Source organism: Myotis lucifugus, unplaced genomic scaffold (assembly GCF_000147115.1).
Source record: "Myotis lucifugus unplaced genomic scaffold, Myoluc2.0 scaffold_24, whole genome shotgun sequence".
Lineage (NCBI taxonomy): Eukaryota > Metazoa > Chordata > Mammalia > Chiroptera > Vespertilionidae > Myotis > Myotis lucifugus.
The window spans coordinates 10,804,587-10,826,673 of record NW_005871072.1 but is presented as its reverse complement, the minus strand read 5'-3'; the positions used below and the strand labels follow the sequence as shown (position 1 = coordinate 10,826,673).

Sequence of the window (22,087 nt, the reverse complement as noted above, 5' to 3'; positions counted from 1 at the left end):
TGAAGGTCAGATAAAGAGCTTCACAGATAAGGAAAAGCTAAAGGAGTTCATCACCACCAAACCAGTATTATATGAAATGCTGAAAGGTATCCTTTAAGAAGAGGAAGAAGAAGAAAAAGGTAAAGATACAAATTATGAACAACAAATATGCATCTATCAACAAATGAATCTAAGAATCAAGTGAATAAATAACCTGATGTACAGAATGAACTGGTGATTATAACAGAATCAGGGACACAGAAAGGGAATGGACTGACTATTCTTGGGGGGAAAGGGGTGTGGGAGATGCGGGAAGAGACTGGACAAAAATCGTGCACCTATGGATGAACACAGTGGGTGGGGAGTGAGGGCGGAGGGTGGGGTGGGAGCTGGAAGGAGGGAAGTTATGGGGGGAAAAAAGAGGAACAAATGTAATAATCTGAACAATAAAGATTTAAGATAAAAAAAAAGAAGAACTAGAAGCAAAGGCAATGTGAAACGTTAGAAAGGTTATCTTGTGATAACAGACTGAACATTATAGAAAATTTTGAAAAGAAATGTAGTTTATATAGCAGAAGGAAATTCAGAAGTCCATCTCTTTAAAATTTATCTTTATTATTGAAAGTATTACAGATGTTCCCCTTGTTTCCCCCATTGACCCTTTCCAGCCCCCTCCCAACCCCTCCCCAGGCCTTCACTGCACTATTGTCTGTGTCCATGGGTTATACATGTATGCATAGAAGTTCTTTGGTTAATATCTTCCTGCCACCCCCACCCCTTCCTTCTGAGATCCGTGTCTTGCATGCTTCCATGTCTCTGGATCTATTTTTTCCAGATGTCTATCTTGATTAACCAAGCAAGTTCGTAAGTCCTGTGAGAGAGAACTCGTGGACATGGACAACAGTGAGCCAGAAATGACCTTATCACATGCCTAAGTAAAGTGATTGAAGATACAACCAGGCACTGAATGCTGGAAGCATTGGTCCTCCAGGATTTGTACTAGTTGCTATTGCCCCTAATGACTAACTATTCTTGCAGGAATCAGGACCTCCTGGAAAAAGCCAAAGTGCAAAACTGATCCCTATAATCAAAATTGGCACCAAAAAAGATGCTGATGTCTAAATTGATCAGGAGGCCCACCTGTCTGAGTCAATAGCTGGAATGCTGAAATCCATAATGGAGAGCACAAAGTAAGGTACAAATGCTACAGTTTTTTTATTTTTTAATAAAACGTGGTAAATTACCAGGATTAAAAAAATTTATTATGGAAATTTTCACACACAAAAATACAATGGCATAATGAACCCAAATATACATACCACCCAACTCCAACAATTATTCATAAGTGGTTAATCTTTCACCTACACCCCCATCCACCAGCAAGCTCCCCAGCTGATTTGTACTCACCTTATAGTTTGAACAACACTACCTCAAAATCTTCTCTCTCAAGGGCATAATCAGTTTCATTCATTCAATAATCTTGACTCTTGGTGTACACTTGGGACAATATAGGCACCAAGTATATGACTGATGAATAGTTAAATGTCTATACCAGAAAGCAAAGGTTTTTCCAAACAGCCCTCCTCCCCCAGTGGGCGGCATTTTTAGCAAGTGAAAAACACTCTCTTTCCTCATTCCTCAAACTAAGTAAACTGTGTGTATGGTGGGAAGGGGTGGGCATGCGTTGGAAGGAGACAGTGAACAGAGTCTGCTTCTCTGAGATTCCCATTGGCCCTGCATTCCTTTGCAAACTCCTATGGGCTAGAAGGCTCATTTCTGTCTGAATTCCTCAGACCTGTTGCCTGAATCATCCTGGCTTAGAATCTGAAATCTCCCTGCATCCTGCAGTTGTGTTCTTGATAATAAGTCCTTGAATAGCACGTCTGAAATATTCCTTTGCCCTTTCCCTTAGTACAGAAATGTGAAACATAGTAAGGCATGTAAGTACTTTTCTTTAACAAATGTTCTTCATATGCTGAAATAATAACTAGCCAAAGATTAATAGCTACTTTCTCCTATAGCACTTGTAATTCAGAAGTGCATACATCAAGATCAAGTTAATCGAGCTATGCAATCCATCATCCTTAGTATGTCTGTGTGCTATAAAATGGTGGTTAAATCAACTGCTAGAATATCCCCCCTATCAAATATAGGCCTGGTAAAGTCAGCACACCCTTTGAAGAATGACACGTGAAATAGTAAAATTCCATTTAAATGATGGCACACGTAAGTTTCTTATTCAAACTTAAAAACTTTTACTTATTTTTTAATGTGTTTTTATTGATTTTAGAGATGAAGGGAGAGGGAGAGAGAAACACTGACTGCTGCCCTCCCATACGCACCCTGGGAATCAAACCCACAACCTGGGTTTGTGCCCTGACCAGGAATCTAACCAGTGACCTTTCCATGCACAAGACGACACTCAGCAAACTGAGCCACGCCAGCCAAGGCCAAACTTAAGCTTTTAATACTTAAATTCTAAAATACTTGATCAGTGAATTCTTGATCAGTGTAGTAGAATATATGGGCTAAATTTATACTAGCATCATTCATTCCATAATAATTCATAAAATATGAACGGTAATATCAATAGCACAAAAGCAGGTATACTGTTTCTTTAGGCAACATATAAGAAGCTTATAGCAGGTTACCTCCAGAATTTTTAGTTAAGCTTAATTATTCCTGTGCTGAAAAGAGTTAACATAGTAGTCCTGATTGCTTACACTTAAAAGGCCTGCTTGTATAGAAGGTTGGCCCCTGGCTGGCATATGGGAACTTGGATTCAGGTGGGTTCCCACCATTCACTGATATGCTTGGCTCTTTGTGTCTAAACTGTTCGTACACACAATATAATTTATGCGAACTCTCACATTCCTTTTAGGAGACTGAAATTCGGGTATGTTCCACGCAAAGGGTGCCTATATGATCAACACCCAATAAAAACCCTGGGTGTTGAGTCTCTGATGAGCTTCCCTGGTTGGCAGCATTTTCCACAATTTGTCACAACTTGTTGCTTGAGGAATTAAGCACATCCTGTGACTCCACTGGAAGAGGAATCAGAGGCTTGCATCTGGATTACTCCAGATTTTACCCCAGATGCCTTTTCTCTTTGCTGTTTCTGCTTTGCATCCTTTCATGGTAATAAATCATAGCCATGAGTATGACTACATGCTGAGAGTCTGGGAGTTATTCTAATGAATTACCAAAACTAAGGGTGTCTTGAGCACTCCCAGCACAATCCCCAAATCTATTTTGAAAACGATCACTTAATTGGAGGGTTGGAAATTTGCACCCTGTAAGAAATGGTTTATAAATGCATTGCTAATGAAAATTTGGGGATTCCCTAAGCATTATAAGTTAAAAAAGAAATATAACAATTTATTGTAATTATAACTTATGATTTTGGTTACAGTGTTGTAACATAGCAATAGAACTCTTTTTTTAAAATATATTTCTTTATTGATTTAAGAGAGGAAGGGAGAAGGAGGAAGAGATAGAAACATCAATGATGAGAGAGTCATTGATTGGCTGCCTTCTGCACGGGCCCCCACTGGGGACCAAGCCCCCACTGCGCCAAACTGGCTAGGGCGCAATAGAACTCTTAAACCAGCACACAACTACCCGCTGCAGACATTTTCAAGTCTCCTTTGCAGTGGTGGCCACATGAATAGGTTCTGGCTAATGGGATGTGAGCAGAATGAAGTGTGTAACACCCAGATCATAGGTTTATATGGAAAAATATGCCCTTGCCATCCCCTTTCTCTCTTCTGATGACTGATATGTAGACTTGGTGATAGAAACTGGAGCAGCCATGTTCTTCACCAGATGGAATCCATAAAGAATCCGGAGCCCTCGATGACTTCCAAAGGAGAGCCACCACATCAACTCTCTTACTTAGCCCACCTCACTAGGAAGATACACCCACTTTCATGCATCCATGATCCCACATGTATTATTTTGCCCTGTTTGTCAGCTGGTTCAACTGTAAACTGAAGCCGTAATAACATTATCCGAGTCCATGTCATCTTTCTCACCAATCCTAAAACATGGACCAGATTTTGTGGTCTGAGTTATATCAGCAACAGAACTTTTCCTTTCAGACCTCAAAGTGCCCTCACCTCCCCCAGTTTTATTGAGCTATAACTGACATATAACATTGTATTAGTTTAAGGTACAGCATAATGATTTGATATATGTATACATGGTGAAATGGTTGTCACAATAAGTTAACACCCATCACCTTGCACTGTCATAAATTTTCTTGTGATGAGAACTTGTAAGATTTACTCTCTTAGCAACTTTCAAATATATAATACAATATTGTTCATTATAGTCACCATGCTGTACATCAGACTCCTAAAATTTTAATAATCTCAAAATTTAAAATACAGAGCATATCTAGCATCCAGATCTTGCTTTCTAACACCATTGTCCAATAAAAAGAACCAGGGCTCCTGGGAGAAATGGCTGACTCTAGAACCAGGACAGAAAATATACAAATGAGCCTGGAATATCTTGTAGTGTCAAGTGACGGAAAGTAGGGAAGTCCTCAATAAAAAAGGGGGGGCAATGTTAAAGGGGCACAGGAGCCAAATAAAAGAGCTCCCAAAGGTCAAAATTGGAATGATTTGAGCAACAAGAGGATTCAATTATAATCCCGAATATAAAATAAATATCCATGAGTTCATACTGATGTAATTAATAATTGTGGAAGAGAAATACCTCACATATGAATTACAATTAAAATATGTAGCTACTGCCCTGGCTGGTGTGGCTCCATTGGTTGAGCATCATTCCATGCACCAAGAGGTCGCAGGTTCGATTCTTGGTCAGGGCATATGCCCAAGTTGTGCGCTCGATCCCCAGTAGGGGGCATGCAGGAAGCAGCAGATCAATGGTTGTCTCTTATCAATGTTTCTCTCTCTCTCTCTCTCTCCCTTCCTCACTCCTTAAGTATGGACTGCAGATAGACACTTCCTTCCAAAGAGTAAAGTATGGGAAAAGGGAGAGAAAATGAACTCTATAGTGGAGAAATCTAACAAACACCATCTCAGCAAGGTAATCTAGGTCAACATCAAGTCATAAATCATATTGCTAGAATACACCCTTGATATGTGAAGAAAATGGAACTTTATGTCTGTGACTTCCTCCCAAATATCTACCACTCCAGTCCAAAAAAAACCATCAAATCCCAATTGAGGCACATTCTACAATATACCTGACTAGTACTCCCAAAACTGTCAGGTCAGCAAAAGCAAGGAAAGTCTTAGGAATGGTCTGTCACATGACTACTAAATGTAACATGATGTCCTGGGTGGGATCCTGAAACAGAGAAGGATATTAGGGAATAACTAAAGAAACCTAATGCATTACTACTGGCTTATAACAAATGTACCTTGTAAGATGTAAGATGTTAAACAGGGGAAACAGTGTGAGGTATGAAGGAACTCTATAGTATCTTCTCACTTTTTCTATACATCTGAAACTTCTAAAAAATAGTTTATTTTTTAAAATCTAAATCACAAAATAATCTTTACTAATTATTATAAAAGGTCGTTCTGCTTAAGCACTTTAAAAAAACAAGCCACCAGTATGTTGGAAGTTTCAGTCCCTTTATTTTTTTTTCTTTATTAAGGTATTACATATGTGTCCTTATCCCATTGCCCCCCCGCCCCCCCCACACACACACACACTCATGCCCTCACTCCCTTGATGTCTGTGTCCATTGGTTAGGCTTATATGCACACATACAAGTCCTTTGGTTGATCTCTCCCCCTTACCCCCACCCTCCCCTACATTCCCTCTGAGGTTTGATGGTCCCTTTAAATAAATATGACTGTTTTGCCTTCTTTCCACGTAAATCTGATTCTTATGTTAACCTGTCTTGGTAGCAGAATATATTAAAATACTTGTGTTATGTTTAATATGCTCAGGGGCAATCTATTCCTTTTGTAAACAAAAAGCTCATTAATACATTTTCCAAGTTGAAAATTAGCTGTTTTCCAAAAGTTTACATTTAAATCAAGTGTTTGAAACTTGAAACACATTTTCCCACAGAAATGTTATTACAAACAGTGGTTAATTCCCAGGCCTGCCCGGTGAAGCTCATTAAATTCATTATAAGCAAAAAGACATTTGCAATGAAAATAGTATAAAGTTATATTATGAAAAAAAAGCTTGTCTTTTAAATTCAAAAGATAAATTTAAAAGTACAACTTAAATGTATTCAGATTAATTCCATCGCCGGAAGTGTTTGAGCCAGGAGCTCACTTTGGGCCTCTGCATATAACCTTAAATACTGTAAATGTGGAAAGGGAGGAGATTGGAAGGCATTGACTGGGCTGGGTGGTAGATGGAGACCCTATGCACAGTCTGGGAAGGCAAGTATGTTGTTTTCACTCAGACTGGGTGGGCGGTGGGAGGGTTTCTCCTGTGATTTCTGGGTATACAATGAAACTGGTGCTCAACAGGATGGAAAAAGAAATAGAAAGGGGACGTGGCTCCTCAGTCTTAGAATCAGTAATGTGCTACTACCCAGAGGGTGGGTAACAGGATACGTCTGGTGGCAGTTGGTAAGCCCAAATGAGCAGCTAGCTACCTCGTCAAGCTGGTGGGACCTCAGTCCCCAGGTGGGCAGCAGCAGACCTTGGACTTGAGCCTCGCACAGCAGTGTGCTACCTAGCAGAGGACAAAGAAAGAACGCAGGCTTACATAGGAGACCTGTGGGCCAGCTGACGGGAAGTGAAAAGGACATCCATTTCCAACGTGGAGGATCAGAAGAGGAAACAGGTAAGAGGTAGAAATGAAGTTTCTCAGAGGGGTGCCAACCAAAATGTTAGACCCAGCTGGAGCCACCATTTCTAAAGCACAGCAAGGCCTACGTTTGATGTGTTTCAGGTTTGTCTATCCCGGTTTGAGGAGGCACTTTATAAATCATTTTGTTTTATAAACACCACACATTTGTTAAAAGAAATAAGAAAACATTGTATCACTAAAAAAACTGTAAGAGCTTTTCAAAAGCAACTTAAAAACAAGTATCTTTTTTTAAAAAAAAAAAATGTATTTCCAAGTATTTTTTTAAAACCATCGGTGTGGCTCAGTTGGTTGGGCATCATCTCGTGCACCGAAAAGTTGCCTACTCGATTCCTAGTCAGGGCCTAGTCAGGGCACATGCCCAGGTTGTGAACTTGATTCCTGGTAGGGGGCGTGCAGGAGGAAGCTCTCCTCTCTCTCTCTCTCTCTCTCTCTCTCTCTCTCTCTCTCTAAATCGACTTTAAAAAAATCTTAAAACCATATTTTTTAAAATACATCATGGACTTAAAACAAGAAAAAATGTTTAAACAGTTCTTCCTTTCCTTCTCTAGATACCATCTCCACCAGTGCTTCTAACCCGATAGCCTTCCTTCCATGCCTCTCTTAATTTTCCATTCAGTGTTCAAATGTATGGATGCATTTTTTAAATATATTTTTATTTATTTCAGAGAGGAAGGGAGAGGGGGAGATAGAAACATCAATGATGAGGGAGAATCATTTATCGGCTGCCTCCTGCACGCCCCACACTGGGGATCAAGCCCACAACCCAGGCAAATGCCCTGACAGGGAATCGAACCATGACCTCATGGGTCATAGGTCGATGCTCAACCACTGATACATACCAGCTGGGCTGTATGGATGCATTTTTACAAAATTTTATATGCCACAGTATGTACAATATTGATAATATCCCAGAGGCAAATCTTAGCAGCTATATGACATTCCATAACATAGATATGCCAAATTTATTTAACCATTTCCTTACTGACAAGTATTCTTGGCTGCTTCCTTTATTTTACTTTTTGCACTGGAAATACTACAATAAAAATCTTCATACATATATTTTGTGTTATCCAAAAAGCTCACCAGCTTACAATAAAAGTTTGTTTCTTGCTCACACTACTGTCCGCTGCAAGTCAGGGTGTTCTTGCAGTTTGCCTCCAGTGGTGCTTCAGGGATCCACCTTTTTGCTGTTTTACAGGCCTTCGTACCAGCAGCCAGGATGGAAGAGGGCTTGGAGGATGACAAGGAAGGACTGGTGAGGAAGGCTGGATGTGCCTCCAGACACTTCTGCCCCAAATCCATTGGCTACAACCCAATCATGTGATCCCAAACTAACTGCAAGGGAGGCTGGGAAATGCAGTCTTCCTATAGGCCCAGATGTAATAGATGAGCATTTAGACAATTTTGCCAAATATCTCTATATTGGTGGATTTATTGCAAATGATATATTCCTGGACTGTGAAATTTCTATGTGAAGTGTGCGTGTGTGTGTGTGTGTGTGTGTGTGTGTGCGTGTGTGTGTGTAATCACTTTGCAAAAAGACCACAAGTCCTATTTCTAAATCTACCCTTTATAGGCACTGAAAACCTGGAAATTCAGTTGGCTAAATTTGTGTCAGCAGGGCCCTGGCTTAACTTCCACATAATGAGAGGCCTGCATTGACAGATGGCAGAATAGCACGTGGTACAGTGACTTCCAGGTGATGAGCTGCATTGTGCCGATTGCTGGCAGTGGCCTTCCCTGAAATTCCTGCACTACCGGACTTTCTAAAGCCAGCCATCTCTCCTGCCTTGTTTCCTCAGTCTTTCTGACAGTTTAGTGAACGTCTAATTTCTTGTTAAATTCTCTTCCTACTTGAAATATTTAAAGCACTAACTTATATATCAACCTAGTGTTTGTCTTTTGTCTTTGTATATGGCCCATTATTTTTCTACAAATAAATGTTTAATTTTTATTTTCAAATACATTTGCTTTACATTATAGCTATGGGGTTTCTATCTTCCCAAGCCTCAGTTAACGTAAATATTCTCTAACACTTCTAATTTTTATCTTTTCTATTTAATTCATTAATCTGGAATTTTTTTGCAAATATTGTAATCACATTTTCCCACTTAGCTGAAATACCATCCTTGTCCAAAATGTCTTGATCTATTTGTAGGCCACCTAATCTATTCCAGTGATGTATTTGCCCATTCCTAAGCAATGCCATATGTGTTGATTGCTGTGGCTTCATATAAAATACTTAAACAATTGGTTTATCAATTCAACAAAGATCATGTAAAATGTTAACTTTCCTAACAGGTTAACTCAGTTGTAAACAGAACTCAGAATAAAACTTAACTATCTCTGGGCATGTATTTGAACTTTCTATAAAAATTAATAACAGAAATAATTGAATGCTTGGCTAATCTAAGGAAACAATGGTCAATCCTAACCTGATTGCAAATGTTTGAGAGCAAACTCACTCTTCTCACTGATTGCTTTTACAGTAACTGAACATTGTGTTATTGAATTTATAAAGTAACTGGAGACCCAGCGCACGAAATCACGCAAGACCCAGACCCGGCGTGCTGTGGGACACAGAGTCAAGTCCCTCCTGGTGACCAGTCTTTGGTCGTTGCAGTGTTATGATCACTGGGTTTTTATTATATAGATGTCATCCTTCTCAATGTTTTCAATCATTCAGTTGTTTATTTTTTATTGATATGTAATTCACATACCACTGAGTTCGCCCTTTAAAGTGTTCAATTTGTTGTCGTCACAACTAGCTACTTAATATTAATAATAGGAAAAGGACAGGAGGCCAGACATTATAAGCATGGTCATCTGGGCAGCTTCACCTTCCCCAGGGAATCACAGGTCCATTCCCTGCAGATCACTGGGGGAAGGGACCGAAGAAAGGGGGACATGGGCACATGTGCAGTGAAGTCAGGGTGATGTAGGGATGAAGCTTGCCTGTCAGTCTAGCCCAGTGGTCGGCAAACTCATTAGTCAACAGAGCCAAATATCAACAGTACAACGATTGAAATTTCTTTTGAGAGCCAAATTTTTTAAACTTAAACTATATAGGTAGGTACATTGTTATTAACTTAATTAGGGTACTCCTAAGGCTTAGGAAGAGCCACACTCAAGGGGCCAAAGAGCCGCATGTGGCTTGCGAGCTGCAGTTTGCCGATCACGGGTCTAGCCTGAAAAAAAAAAGATAATTTGGCTAGGAGGACGGAGCCATTGCAAGCACACAAAATCTTGGAAGGATAAAATCCTCAGAGTTCCCTCTCTCTTGTGCTCCTTATTCCCTCTCTGTCTCTTGCTCCATGACCTGCACTCGCCTGTGCACACGCCTATTTCCTCTCCATAACCACAGGGCTCAGGACAGTGCAGACCCCACACACAATGGAGTGCAGCTGGGAACACGAGCTAAGCTAGCCAGATGCTGGACTGGACTGGGTTTTCATATGGAGTAGAAACTCTGGGCAGTGGCCTTAACCCTGGCCCTGCTGATGATATGACTGGACTTTTTCCATGGTGGATGGGACCTTGGAGGAGAACCCCCTGAATTTTACATCATCAATAAAGTTTTCCATGAAACCCCATCCTCCTGAGGGGGCCTCAGGAAATTATTTTCCCCATGGCACCCAAGAACTCCACTTCTGCTGATAACAAATTCAGTGGCTTTTAGTACATTCACATCTATAAGTGCACTGATCACCTCTTACCTAATTCCTGTTTGTCTAATTTTTTTATTATTCAAAAAATGGAAAAACAAAAGTACAATTTTCTTTCAATAAAAAAGTCATCTGATCCTCATGCAGTTATATTGCAGAACGTGAAGTCCATGATTTTAGAACGATGGTAGCAATTTACCAACCAAGTAATCAGTTTTCACACAGTTTCAATAATTGCAGCAATTTCCTTGAACTGTCTGTAGAAATTCTGGAAAGGAGAAAAATAATGTTAATTTTGCTTTCAGAGGTAATAATATCTGACCACCAGAGGCTATATAACATTAAGATTATATTTGAATGTGATATTCTGAACTATTATTGAAGGTTACTCTGAGGGAAAAAAGAGGCATAATTTGGTACTATAAGAAAACTATTGCAGAGTTGGATAACTAGCACATAACTAAACTTTTCAAAAAGTATACAAGAAAGTTCTTTTGAGATCACACCAGAAAGGTTTATTAACTAGCCAGCACTGTCTTAGACACTGAAGATTAAAATAACAAAAAATGACAGGTTGGTTCCCAGGCCTCAAATCACTTTACATCTAGTGAAAGACTGCATTTCAGGGTGATAGGGGCTGTTTTGTTTCAGATATGGATTCAATTGCAATATGAGAGACCCAACATTGACAATGGCTTAAATGGTAGAAGCTTATTTTTCTTTCATTTAAAAATTGAGCTAGTCTGATAGTTCTCCTGTAGAAGTCATCTTTTTTCAAATTCAGGTAAGAAAGGGATCAAACATATTCTGTCTTCCTTCTCTTCAACCTGCCAGAAAGTAGGGAGGCAAATTTAAAATTTAACCTCAGCAAAAATGATTTACACATTTGCCTTTTCCTTCTTTTTTAGTTTTAACTCTCTACTGGTACTTAAGAGTGTATTTTGTTTTAATTTACATGTAAATTGATTATGGAATGAGAAGGATGTGACTATTTCTTTCAAAATATATACCAACTAAAGGCCCAGTGCACGAAATTTGTGCCCTCTTGCAGTCCGAGACCCCTCAGGGGAGATCAAGCCTAAGCTGGCAGTCGGACATCCCTCTTGCAGTCCAGGGTTCTTGCAGTCCGGGACCCCTCGCTCCTTACAGCCCGCATGCAGTGGAAGCGAGAGAGGCTCCTGCCACTGCTGCTGCACTTGCCAGCCGTTCATCTGGCTTCTGGCTGATCAGCACTCCCCTGTGGGCGCACACTGACCACCAGGAAGCAGCTCCTGAGTTGAGCGTCTGCCCCCTGGTGGTCAGTGCACATGATAGCAACCAGTTGTTCTGGTTGTTCCGCTGTAATGGTCGCTTAGGCCTTTATTATATAGACTAGAGGCCCGGTGCACAAAATTCGTTCACCGGTAGGGTCCCTAGGCCTGGCCAGTGATCAGGGCCAATCTGCGGGGCCATCAGGGGACCCCTGCAACCGCCAGTTGGGGCCTGCTGGCTGGAGGCAGTTCCTGCATTGAGTGTCTGCCCCCTGGTGGTCAGTGTGCATCATAGTGACCTGTCATTCCACCGTTAGGTTGATTTGCATATTAGGGTTTTATATAGGAAAACTTCAGTTGGCTGGGCCTAGTCTATGCACCGATAGGTTGCCTGTTCAATTCCCAGTCAGGGTACATGCCTGGGTTGTGGGCCTGGATCCTGGTAGGAAGGTTTGTGCAGGAGGCAGCAGATTGATGTTTCACACTCATGTCAATGTTTCTCTCTCTCTTTCATTCCCTTTCCCTTCTCTCTGTAAAAGTCAAGGTCAAAACTTCAACTACAAAAAAAGATATAAATTGAAAGCTCAAAGAATGTTGCCAAGGTTTCAGTCCTGTAATTTGACTAACGGGCTCTGTTTTCCTCATTAGATGTTAAGCCATGTAAAAACTAACTTTAAAAGAGTTGCCCCATTTGTGTGTGTTTTTCCTATGAGAAGAAAAAAATTCTGCAGGTGGAATCAGAGCACATAAAGGCTACACAGAAAAATAAGAATTAGACCAAGATCCTGAATTATAAAAAGAACTGAAATCTATATTCTCTTTTGAAATTGAAGGGGTTCTTATATTCAGTTGAAGGCTACTCACAAATCACAATATACTATATTTATTTCCTTTTTAATGAAGTCCTAATTCCTTTAAGTTATTAATTAATTAGCATTATTAATGCTGAATCTGTGACCATTCTTTTTCGTTCTAAAGCAGATATCAGTTTTAAAAGAAAGAAATCAAAAGGAGGAAAAAACCTTAAAATGTAATTTGTAAAATAGAGCTACCATATGATCCAGCAACCCCACTTCTGTTCCAAAGGAAATAAAATCACTATCTCAAAGACATATCTGCACTCCTATGTTCATTGCAGCTTTATTCACCATAACCAAGGTATAGAAGCAACCTAAGTGTGTGCTGACAGATGAGGGGATAAAAAAATGTGATATATAAAAACATATACAATATAAACATATTTATACATATGATATATAAATGTATATACATACATTCACAACAGGATACTATTCACCCTTAGAAAGAAGGAAATCCTGCTATTTTGACAACATGAATGAACCTACAAGCCAGAAGACACAGAAAGACAAATATCGCCTGCTCTCATTTATATATGCAATCTAAAAAAGTGGAACTCATAGTAACAGAGTAGACTGGTTACCAGGACTGGGGAGTGGGGAAAATGTGGAAATGTTTGTCAAATTACAAACTTTCAGTTATAAGATGAGTAAGTTTTGGAGACATAATGTACATCTGGTGACTACAGTTAATAATAATGTGTTATATGCTTGAAATTTGCCAGGAGAGCAGATCTTAAGTGTTCTCATCATACAGACACACATTAAGTGAGGTGACATAGTTTAATTAGCTTGATTGTGGTAATCATTTCACAATGTGCGTATAACCAAAATATTGCCTTGTACACCTTAGATATATAAAATTTTTATTTGTCAATTATACCTTAATAAAGCTGAGGGGAAAAAGTAAAAGAAAAACTCAAAAGTGGCTTATGAGAGGTTTTTCTAGGAGTACTAACTGCTGTGAAGATTCTTATCTGTTCACTCAGCTTGAAATAAAAAAAACAAAAACAAAACCCTAACACCAGTTAAAGTACTTAATGACAACACATTTCCCTATATGTACATTTAAAAAAATGTAATTTCTCATCTACCCTCTTTTTTCTTCCTTCCTTATAGAAAATAGGTAGAATGCTAATATGACTAACAGGACTCCAAATATAAACAATTCAGATACTCAAATCTCTAGCTAACAGAACTAATCATCAAGTATTAGTGTTCTGATCTGCTTTTTATAAACATTATTAGTCAGAAGATTCAAGGTTAACTCTATTAAAAATAAGATTCATTTAGCTCATCATTCTCAAATATTAAACTTAAAAAGAATAAAACAGTTAAAAGCAAAGTAAATATCCTGCCAGAGAAAATGAAAACTTTCTAAATATATTACAGAAGACTACTATGAAAGTGATCAAATGTTACAGTATACAAATTCAGCATATTATATTGAAAACAACTTATCAAATTCCCAGAGAAAACAAATTCAGATCTTGTATACTAATAAATAGAAAGCACATCAAAACAATTGTAAATAAAAACAATTAATATCCCCCCTTAAGAAAGATTTTATACATAATGTTAAGCAGCAATGACAGAGCAATGAGCTACAATTGACTGAATTAAATCACAAACCTGAAACTGTGGAATTGTCATTTCAAAAGACTTGGTCTTTACTTGGCCTGAATGATCTGCCACTTTTAGCATCACTGCAACATAAGGATACTTAAGTGATCTGCAACTGTCTGAGCTCACAGCCATACCCAGTTTCCACTGAAAATCTACAAGCTGTAATGAAACAGTACAAAACAATACATTGGTAATAATATTGCTCTGAATTCAGATATTTATTTAATTTTACTGCTCTCACATTCAACTTTTGTCAATCATAGTTAAAGAAAATATCTTTATCCTAATATTGCTGGAGGAACAACCACCAAATGAAAATGGAGAGGCAATAGGGATATAGACAGAGTTAGAAAACAATACTGTGCCCTAGTCGGTTTGGCTCAGTGGATAGAGCCTCTGCCTGTGGACTAAAGGGTCCCAGGTTCAATTCCTGCCAAGGGCACGTCTGGATTGCGGGCTAGATCCCCCCCACCCCCGCATAGTGGGCGTGCAGGAGGCAGCCAATCAGTGATTCTCTCTCATCACTGATGTGTCTCTCTCTCTCCCTCTCTGAAATAAAAATAAAAAATACTATCATAATTATAAAAGGAAAAACAAAAAAATCTCCACCAGGTGTGTATTGAAAGTAGAAGGAAGATGTGGCAGTACTAGTTTTCCTTTAATTTTGCTTTTGCATCTAATGGGCCTCCAAATGCTCTGGTGTCTCTTACCTCTTTTCTATTATGTATGCCTTCCCCCATTCCATAACCTAAAAGTCCTAAAATGGAGAATGAGTTATATACCCTTTTCCTATTTGACTGAGGCACACATGGGAACCATTCCAGTTTCTTTCCTCACCATGGTCCTCGACCTGAAACCTTGCATTAGCATAAATACTGGGTGATAGGTGGTTTTAGATTTCATCACCATTGTTGATGGACACCTGCCAGGTGATGTGCTATGCAATTTAAATGTTTAAATGCCTTACTGAATCACCATAACATTACAGGCTATTATTTCCATTTTGCAGATGACACACAACTGAATTTTAGACAGCCTGGATAATGTGCACAAGGTCACATATTTCTAGAATCAGAACTTGGACCAAAGTCTGTTTGACTCCAAAGATTACATGCTTATTGACTACTGGCTGCCTCAGTACTTTTTAGCTAATTCCTGTCAATGATTGTTCAGTGTTGCTATGGCATAAAACAAGGTTGGATAAATGCAGCTCTTAATAATGACTCTAAAATATATGACCCTGGCTCAACCAGTGTGGTTCAGTGGTTGAGCATTGACCTATGAACCAGGAGGTCATGGTTCAATTCCCGGTCAGGGCACATGCCCGGGTTTCTGGCTCAATAATGATTCTCTCTCATCATTGATGTTTCTCTCTCTCTCCCTCTCCTTTCCTCTCTGAAATCAATAAAAATATGTTAAAAAATAAAAATTAAAAGTAAATAAATAAAATATAAGGCCATGAGTGGATGAATTAGCAGGCACTCACAAAAAAAATACTTGTCTACTGACAGATACCTTTTGCTACCAAATTAATGCTTACTGTGTAAAAGCTTTGCTTGTTAATAAATTTCTTTTTAAAAGGTTGGATTGGCCAGAACCGGTTTGGCTCAGTGGATAGAGCATCGGCCTGCAGACTCAAGGGTCCCGGGTTCGATTCCGGTCAAGGGCATGTACCTTGGTTGCGGGCACATCCCCCAGTGGGGGGCGTGCAGGAGGCAGCTGATCAATGTTTCTCTCTCATCGATGTTTCTAATTCTCTATCCCTCTTCCTTCCTCTCTGTAAAAAATCAATAAAATATATTTAAAAAAAAAAAAAAAAAAGGTGGGATTGGTGTGAGGACCAAAATTTCCTTAACTGGTTTTGGACCAATCAGCTATAGCATTAAGGTCAGGTTGGTGCTCATAAAAGGTTAATGTATTTAATAAGTAAAAAGATTGTATAGGTACATTTTAAATAAAAGCATCCCACACAAAAATAGAAAAAAGATAGTAAGTATATAACAAAAGAATTACCAATGAATAAACATATAAAAGGGAAACAGGGAAATGCAATTTTAAACCACAATGAAATACCACTACACACCTACCAAAATGGCAAAATTTTAAGTCTGACAATTCTAAGTATTAGGAAAAAAGGTGTATCATATGCTGTTGATGGGATTCTAAATTGGGTCAATCTTTTGAAAAAATGGCTTTACCTAGGAAAGCTGAAATTATGCACGCCCTGTGATCCAGAGATTCAACTACGAATACAACCTAGAAAACTTGTGCATGTGTACACAGGATATCAGAATGTTTCTGGTAGCTTTATTCATTATAGCCCTAAATTATAAATAACTCAAATGTACATCAGTATTAGAATGGACAATGAAATGCAGCGATGAAAATTAATGAACTTCAGCTACACTTAACACCAAAAATGCTGAAACGAGTAATATTATGTGATGAATTCACTTAACTTGAGAAACAGGAAATAGTTTAGGAATGCAAAACTAGATGGCAAAACTATGGAAGCGACAATATGATTATCACAAAAGGACAGGAAGGAAGGAAGAGGTTTGATTGCCAAGGGGCATGTGGTTAAATTTCCAAGACTGGTAATGCTCCATTTCTTGAGTTTTGATTGTAGTTACACAGACACTCAAATTTAAATTACTCTTTTTTTTATAACTTTATGAGATGAAGGTTAACTAAATTTACTGTGGTGATCATTTCACAATATCTGTATGTGGAGTCATTATGTGGTGTACCTTAAACTTATATACAGTGCTCTATGTCAATTATATCTCAATAAAACTGGAAAAATTAAAATAATTCATTAACCTGTCTATATGTTTTGTATATATGTTATTTTGCACATATGGCAGAGTGGGATATAAGTCAGTGAGTTCCTGGTTGAAAAGAGAAAGTTATTGTAGGCCTGGGTGATCAAGAGAAAACGCTATAGAAGGGATAACTTTAAACTCAGTTTGAAGAATAAAAAGAACTGAAATTGAGAGGAAAACGTGCCTTATTTATATATTCCATAAATACACGCCTACCAAAGAATAAGTGCCTAATAAATATTAAGCTGAACCAACCAGAGATAAAAAGAAAAATAAATCTGGTTAAGGAAGAACATATTTACCTGTCTTAAACTGGAAGGCTTTTATAAGGAAGTTTGGAAAATAAAGCCAAGAAAGGTGATCAAAAGGCCACTAATTCTTTACAAATTATATGAGTTTTCAGAGGTTTCCAAAATACTCTCAGATACTCTATCTTGTTATGGAAAACAATCTATCATATAAGTCATTTAAACTTTTCCTGTAGGCAATAGGGACTCACAGAGAATGATATAAAATAGTGTATTGATTTAAAAATATTCATCTGGTGGCAGCAAAATACAATAATACAAGTATAAAGTTTTAAATGCCTGAACGAAGGTGGTGACAGGTAGGATTGAGCTGAACCTCTAAAGAATGAATCACTAGGTGCTGATGATTATCTACACAGTTATGGGAGATATCAAAGAAAAACAACTATAAAAATGTGAGCCCAGATGACTGGGAGAATTCTGATATCATGTATCAACCAGGACTTTATATATTTTAGGTACAAAGGTATTACCAAGAAGTGAGAAGGAACATCTAAATAAACATGTTCAATAAGTGGCTAAAAATCCAAGAACACTATTCAAGGGGGTTCATGATTAGAGACAGATATTTTATATCAGTTCAATGGTGATGTCCAAAAATATAACTAGATCCATTTTAAACTTATTCATCCTATACAACTCCTTGGTATAAAGTTCCATTTTTTATTGTCCATAGTAAAATGGTAGAGTAAAACACTGCTTATGTGACTCTCAAAGCCTGAAATAAAACTCTGAATCATCTCAAGCAGAAAAGCAATTAAGGAACACAATGGTGGAATCCGCTGACCATTACAATGGTGAAACTGGCAGGTGAGAAAATGAGAACTGCCATTCAGACACTTATTGGGCCAAGTTAGTATTCATGGGTTAAAGAAAGCTGGGGTTAGGTTTATGGGATGAGAATCTCCCAAATTCTAAACTGAACACTTAAATGAAAATTAAACGCAAACCTTCTAAAAAGTGTAGTTTAGCCTTAAATAAAAATTAAGTGCATAGGATATTTTAAAAAAAATCAAAACAGAGTACACATCACTATGGAGAATATTAAGAATGAAGTAATGTAGCCTTAAAATTCTTACAGAATGAAGAAAATAATTTACAAAGAAAAAAGTTAGTAGGGGAAAAAAACATCTTGAAGTAAAATGAATACACAGAAGAAAAATAATCAGAAAGCAAATGTAGAGTAAAAGAGTAAAACTGATGAAGATAAAATTGCTAAAGACCATTTCGGTTTAAATTTCATTTTTATTTTTCAAAACACAACCCAGGAGAAAATTAGAAAAATAATCATTCACAACTCCATCCTGAAAACTATTTTCTTATTCCTGTGCCCCCATTTCAAGTCTTTATCTGTAATTTTTATAGCTAGAGTCACAAAATAGACATTTTTATGTTCTCTTCCTTTTAAATCGATGTTTTCAAATGGAAAGAATGTTAAGTGTTCTGCACACATTAATCTCTCTCAAAAGTGCTATGAGGAAATGACTGATTAAACAACTCATCCAAGGACACAAAACTAGCAGAGCTGGTATTCTAAACCAAATTTGCCTGATTCCATACTCCACACACTTTTTATTATACCTAGCTGCAACATGATTACTATTTGGAATTAAACTAAGTTCTAGTAGGTCAAGAAAGTAGATTAGGACAAGAATGTTTAGCATCTTCTACATGGTAGACCTGAGCTGTCCAACAGTAGCCACTAGCCAAATGTGACTATTTAAATAAATTAAAAATAGAATAAAAAATTCAGTTCCTCAGTTGCACTAGCTATATATCAAGTGCTCAACTGTCACATGAGGCTAGTGCTACCACAACGGACAGTGCCAATGTAGAACATTTCCATCATTGCAAAAAGTTCTATTGGACAGTACCGTGTTAGACTTGTATTAACATATATGTGGAAACTGATTAAGGCATGAGTGATTAGCAATTTCTACTTGAGAATTCAAACTGGCTCTAGCTCAAGTAAACATCTTCTAAGTCACCAGCTTCCCTTATCTTGTTTAATGGCACCTTTCTCCATACTTTGCTTTATTTTCCTAATAGCACTTATCATCACCTGGAATTATCATGTTTATTTATTTATCAATTGTCTCCCAAAGGAAATACAACCTTCAAGAGAGCAGGAGCACTATCAACCTAGTTTAATACTGAATCTACTGAATAATACCTGGTACAAAGTGAATGTTCTAATAAATATCTATTGAGTTAATATGTTTAGAACCTCTGTTAGTCTCCAAAGATAGCTTCTAAAAATTGGTATATGTACATGATGCTCCTCACATCAAGAAATGGAGCTTAGCCGGCCCGTGTGGCTCAGTGGTTGAGCCATCGACTCATGAACCAAGAGGTTATCAGTTCAATTATGGATCAGGCTCAATTCCCATTAGGGGGCATGCAGGAGATAGCCCATCAATGATTCTCTCTCATCATTGATCTTCCTATTTCTCTCTCCCTCTCCATTCCTCTCTGAAATCAATAAAAACATGTTTGTTTAAAAAAAAAAAAAAAAGAGCTTATCTATCCCTGTGATTGCTTTGACCAGCAGAATATGGCAGCAGAGGCTTTCTGGAATCCTCAAGCATGGGCCTTAGGAGAATCGGAAGTGTCTGCCTCCTTCTTCATGGAACGCTGGCTCTTGGGACTCTGCCTTTTGGAACCCAGCCACCATGATGTGGACAGCCATGTGAAGGAGAACCAAGTCACTCCCATTACCAGCTCTAGCTGAGCTCTCAGCCAAGGTCATCACTGAGCCATGTGAGTGAGTCCTCTTGACTTCCGGCCCAATTAGGCTCCTAGGTGACTAAAGCTGTAGCTGAAACGTTAGGGAGTAGAAACTACAACTCAGCTAAACCCAGTTAACCCACAGAGTCCTAAGAAATAATAGTTGTTTCAATTAACTAAGTTTTGGGTAGTTTGTTGTGCAGCAATAGATAACTAAAATAGAGCAACTGGCAGAAAATAACTTTATCAATAAGCTTATTATAATCTATGATTTACCAAAAATGTATTCTCATAACTATATAATCTGAACTACATTAATTATAGAAATTTTAGCAAATACAAATAACCAAAAAATATTACAGGTAACCAGTTACCTCTTAGATGTTAATACACCCAGTAAAAATAATACAAAAAATAAATAAAATCTTTCCCATTAAACACATTCACTACTAGTGCCCCAGCAACGCCAAACATATCATCTTTCCTTAAAAATGTTTTTTATCCTCATTTCATTTCTACTGATGGCCCCTACTTTCCTAGTGACTCACATTTGAACTGTAGTCAACTTTGATTTTTCTCTCCCCCTTACTCAAAACATGTATGAATTGCTAGGGACTCAAGATTTCATTTCAGTCAATGCCACTGACATTTATTCCCGTCTTCCCAACCTCACTGTTACAAACCTACTTAAAGCCCATTTTTAAAATCTTGCCCTGCCCTAACCGGTTTGGCTCAGTGGATAGAGCATCGGCCTGTGGACTCAAGGGTCCCAGGTTCGATTCCAGTCAAGGGCATGTACCTTGGTTGCAGGCACATCCCCAGTAGGGGGTGTGCAAGAGGCAGCTGATCGAGGTTTCTCTCTCATTGATGTTTCTAACTCTCTATCCCTCTCCCTTCCTGTCTGTAAAAAATCAATAAAATATATTAAAAAAATAATAATAAAATAAAATAAAATCTTGCCTTGAATTTCACTGAAGCCTCCAAATTAGTTTCTTCTCTATAGTCTTTCTCGGCTCCAATCCAGAGTACAGACTCCAAACACTGCTTATAGATTAACAAATTCTAATACAACTGGTCCAAACCTGTAAAGTCTGCTGCCCCAAGAGCTAGTTACCAACCATTTACCTAGCACTAAAGTCATGCCATGGAAATCCTGAAGAGCTTTCCCACTGGTACTCACACTGCATCCCTTCTTTACAGTAACTTTCAACCTTTACAGCTTTCCTCATGCTGTTCATGCCTCTTGGCATTCAACTCTCAAACATCTTAAAATTCAAACCTCCTCTCATATGCTACCCATTCTGTGAAGTCTTTCCTGGTTTACTCAGTCTTCCTATGAATGTTCTGTGTCACTTCTTATACCCTAGCACTTAGAACATGTTGCTGTGTACACCAGTCATCTGTGGGTGTGTTTCTCTCCCCCATTCACTGTACTATAAATGCCTTGAGGGCGGCTGGTACATCCAACACAATGCATAGAACAAAAACAGTCACACATTTATGAAGCACCATATACACTGTACAAAATTTAAGTCATTATTTCTTATATATAGGAAGAGGGAAAATGGCACTAGATATTGTGTCAATATAACATATTTCTTTTCATTTATACCATAAAACTGGCAAGAAAATAAATAAAATGTGGCAGCAATAGGAACAATCATTCATCTACGAAGAGTTCTAATTAGACATCTATAAGTCATGAATTACTTCAAAAATGATTCTAAATATCAGAATGTGAAGTAACAGATACTCTTAAACCTCTAGTGCTGGGCAGTATAGCACCACGGTTTGTTAAATTTAATAAGCACAGATTTTGAAGTCAGACAGATAGGAGTTTGAATCTCAGACTTTGTAGATATGACTAAATTAAGGATCCTGAGGTGAAGTGTTTCCTGGATTATCCATGTGGGCCCAATGTAATCACAAAGTCCTTATAACCAGGAGGCAGGAGAGTCAGAGTCAGAGAAGGTAACATAATGGTGATGGCAGCAGAAAGAGAAGCAACAACAGCAGCAGACGTTAGAATGATGC

The 22,087-nt window shown here is 38.2% G+C and overlaps 1 protein-coding gene across 1 annotated transcript in view; it reads right to left on the bottom strand.

Moving 5' to 3' along the window:
- Positions 1 to 10,515: 10,515 nt before the first annotated feature.
- COMMD6 (COMM domain containing 6) overlaps positions 10,516 to 22,087 on the bottom strand; it is a 13,564-nt gene continuing 1,992 nt past the window's right edge. Inside the window, exons 3-4 of the mRNA XM_006086070.3 lie at positions 14,200 to 14,352; positions 10,516 to 10,728 (exon numbers count right to left, since the gene is read on the bottom strand). Coding sequence (XP_006086132.1) covers positions 10,678 to 10,728; positions 14,200 to 14,352 — 204 coding nt within the window. The 3' untranslated portion in view covers positions 10,516 to 10,677. The remainder of the gene's footprint in view (positions 10,729 to 14,199; positions 14,353 to 22,087) is intronic.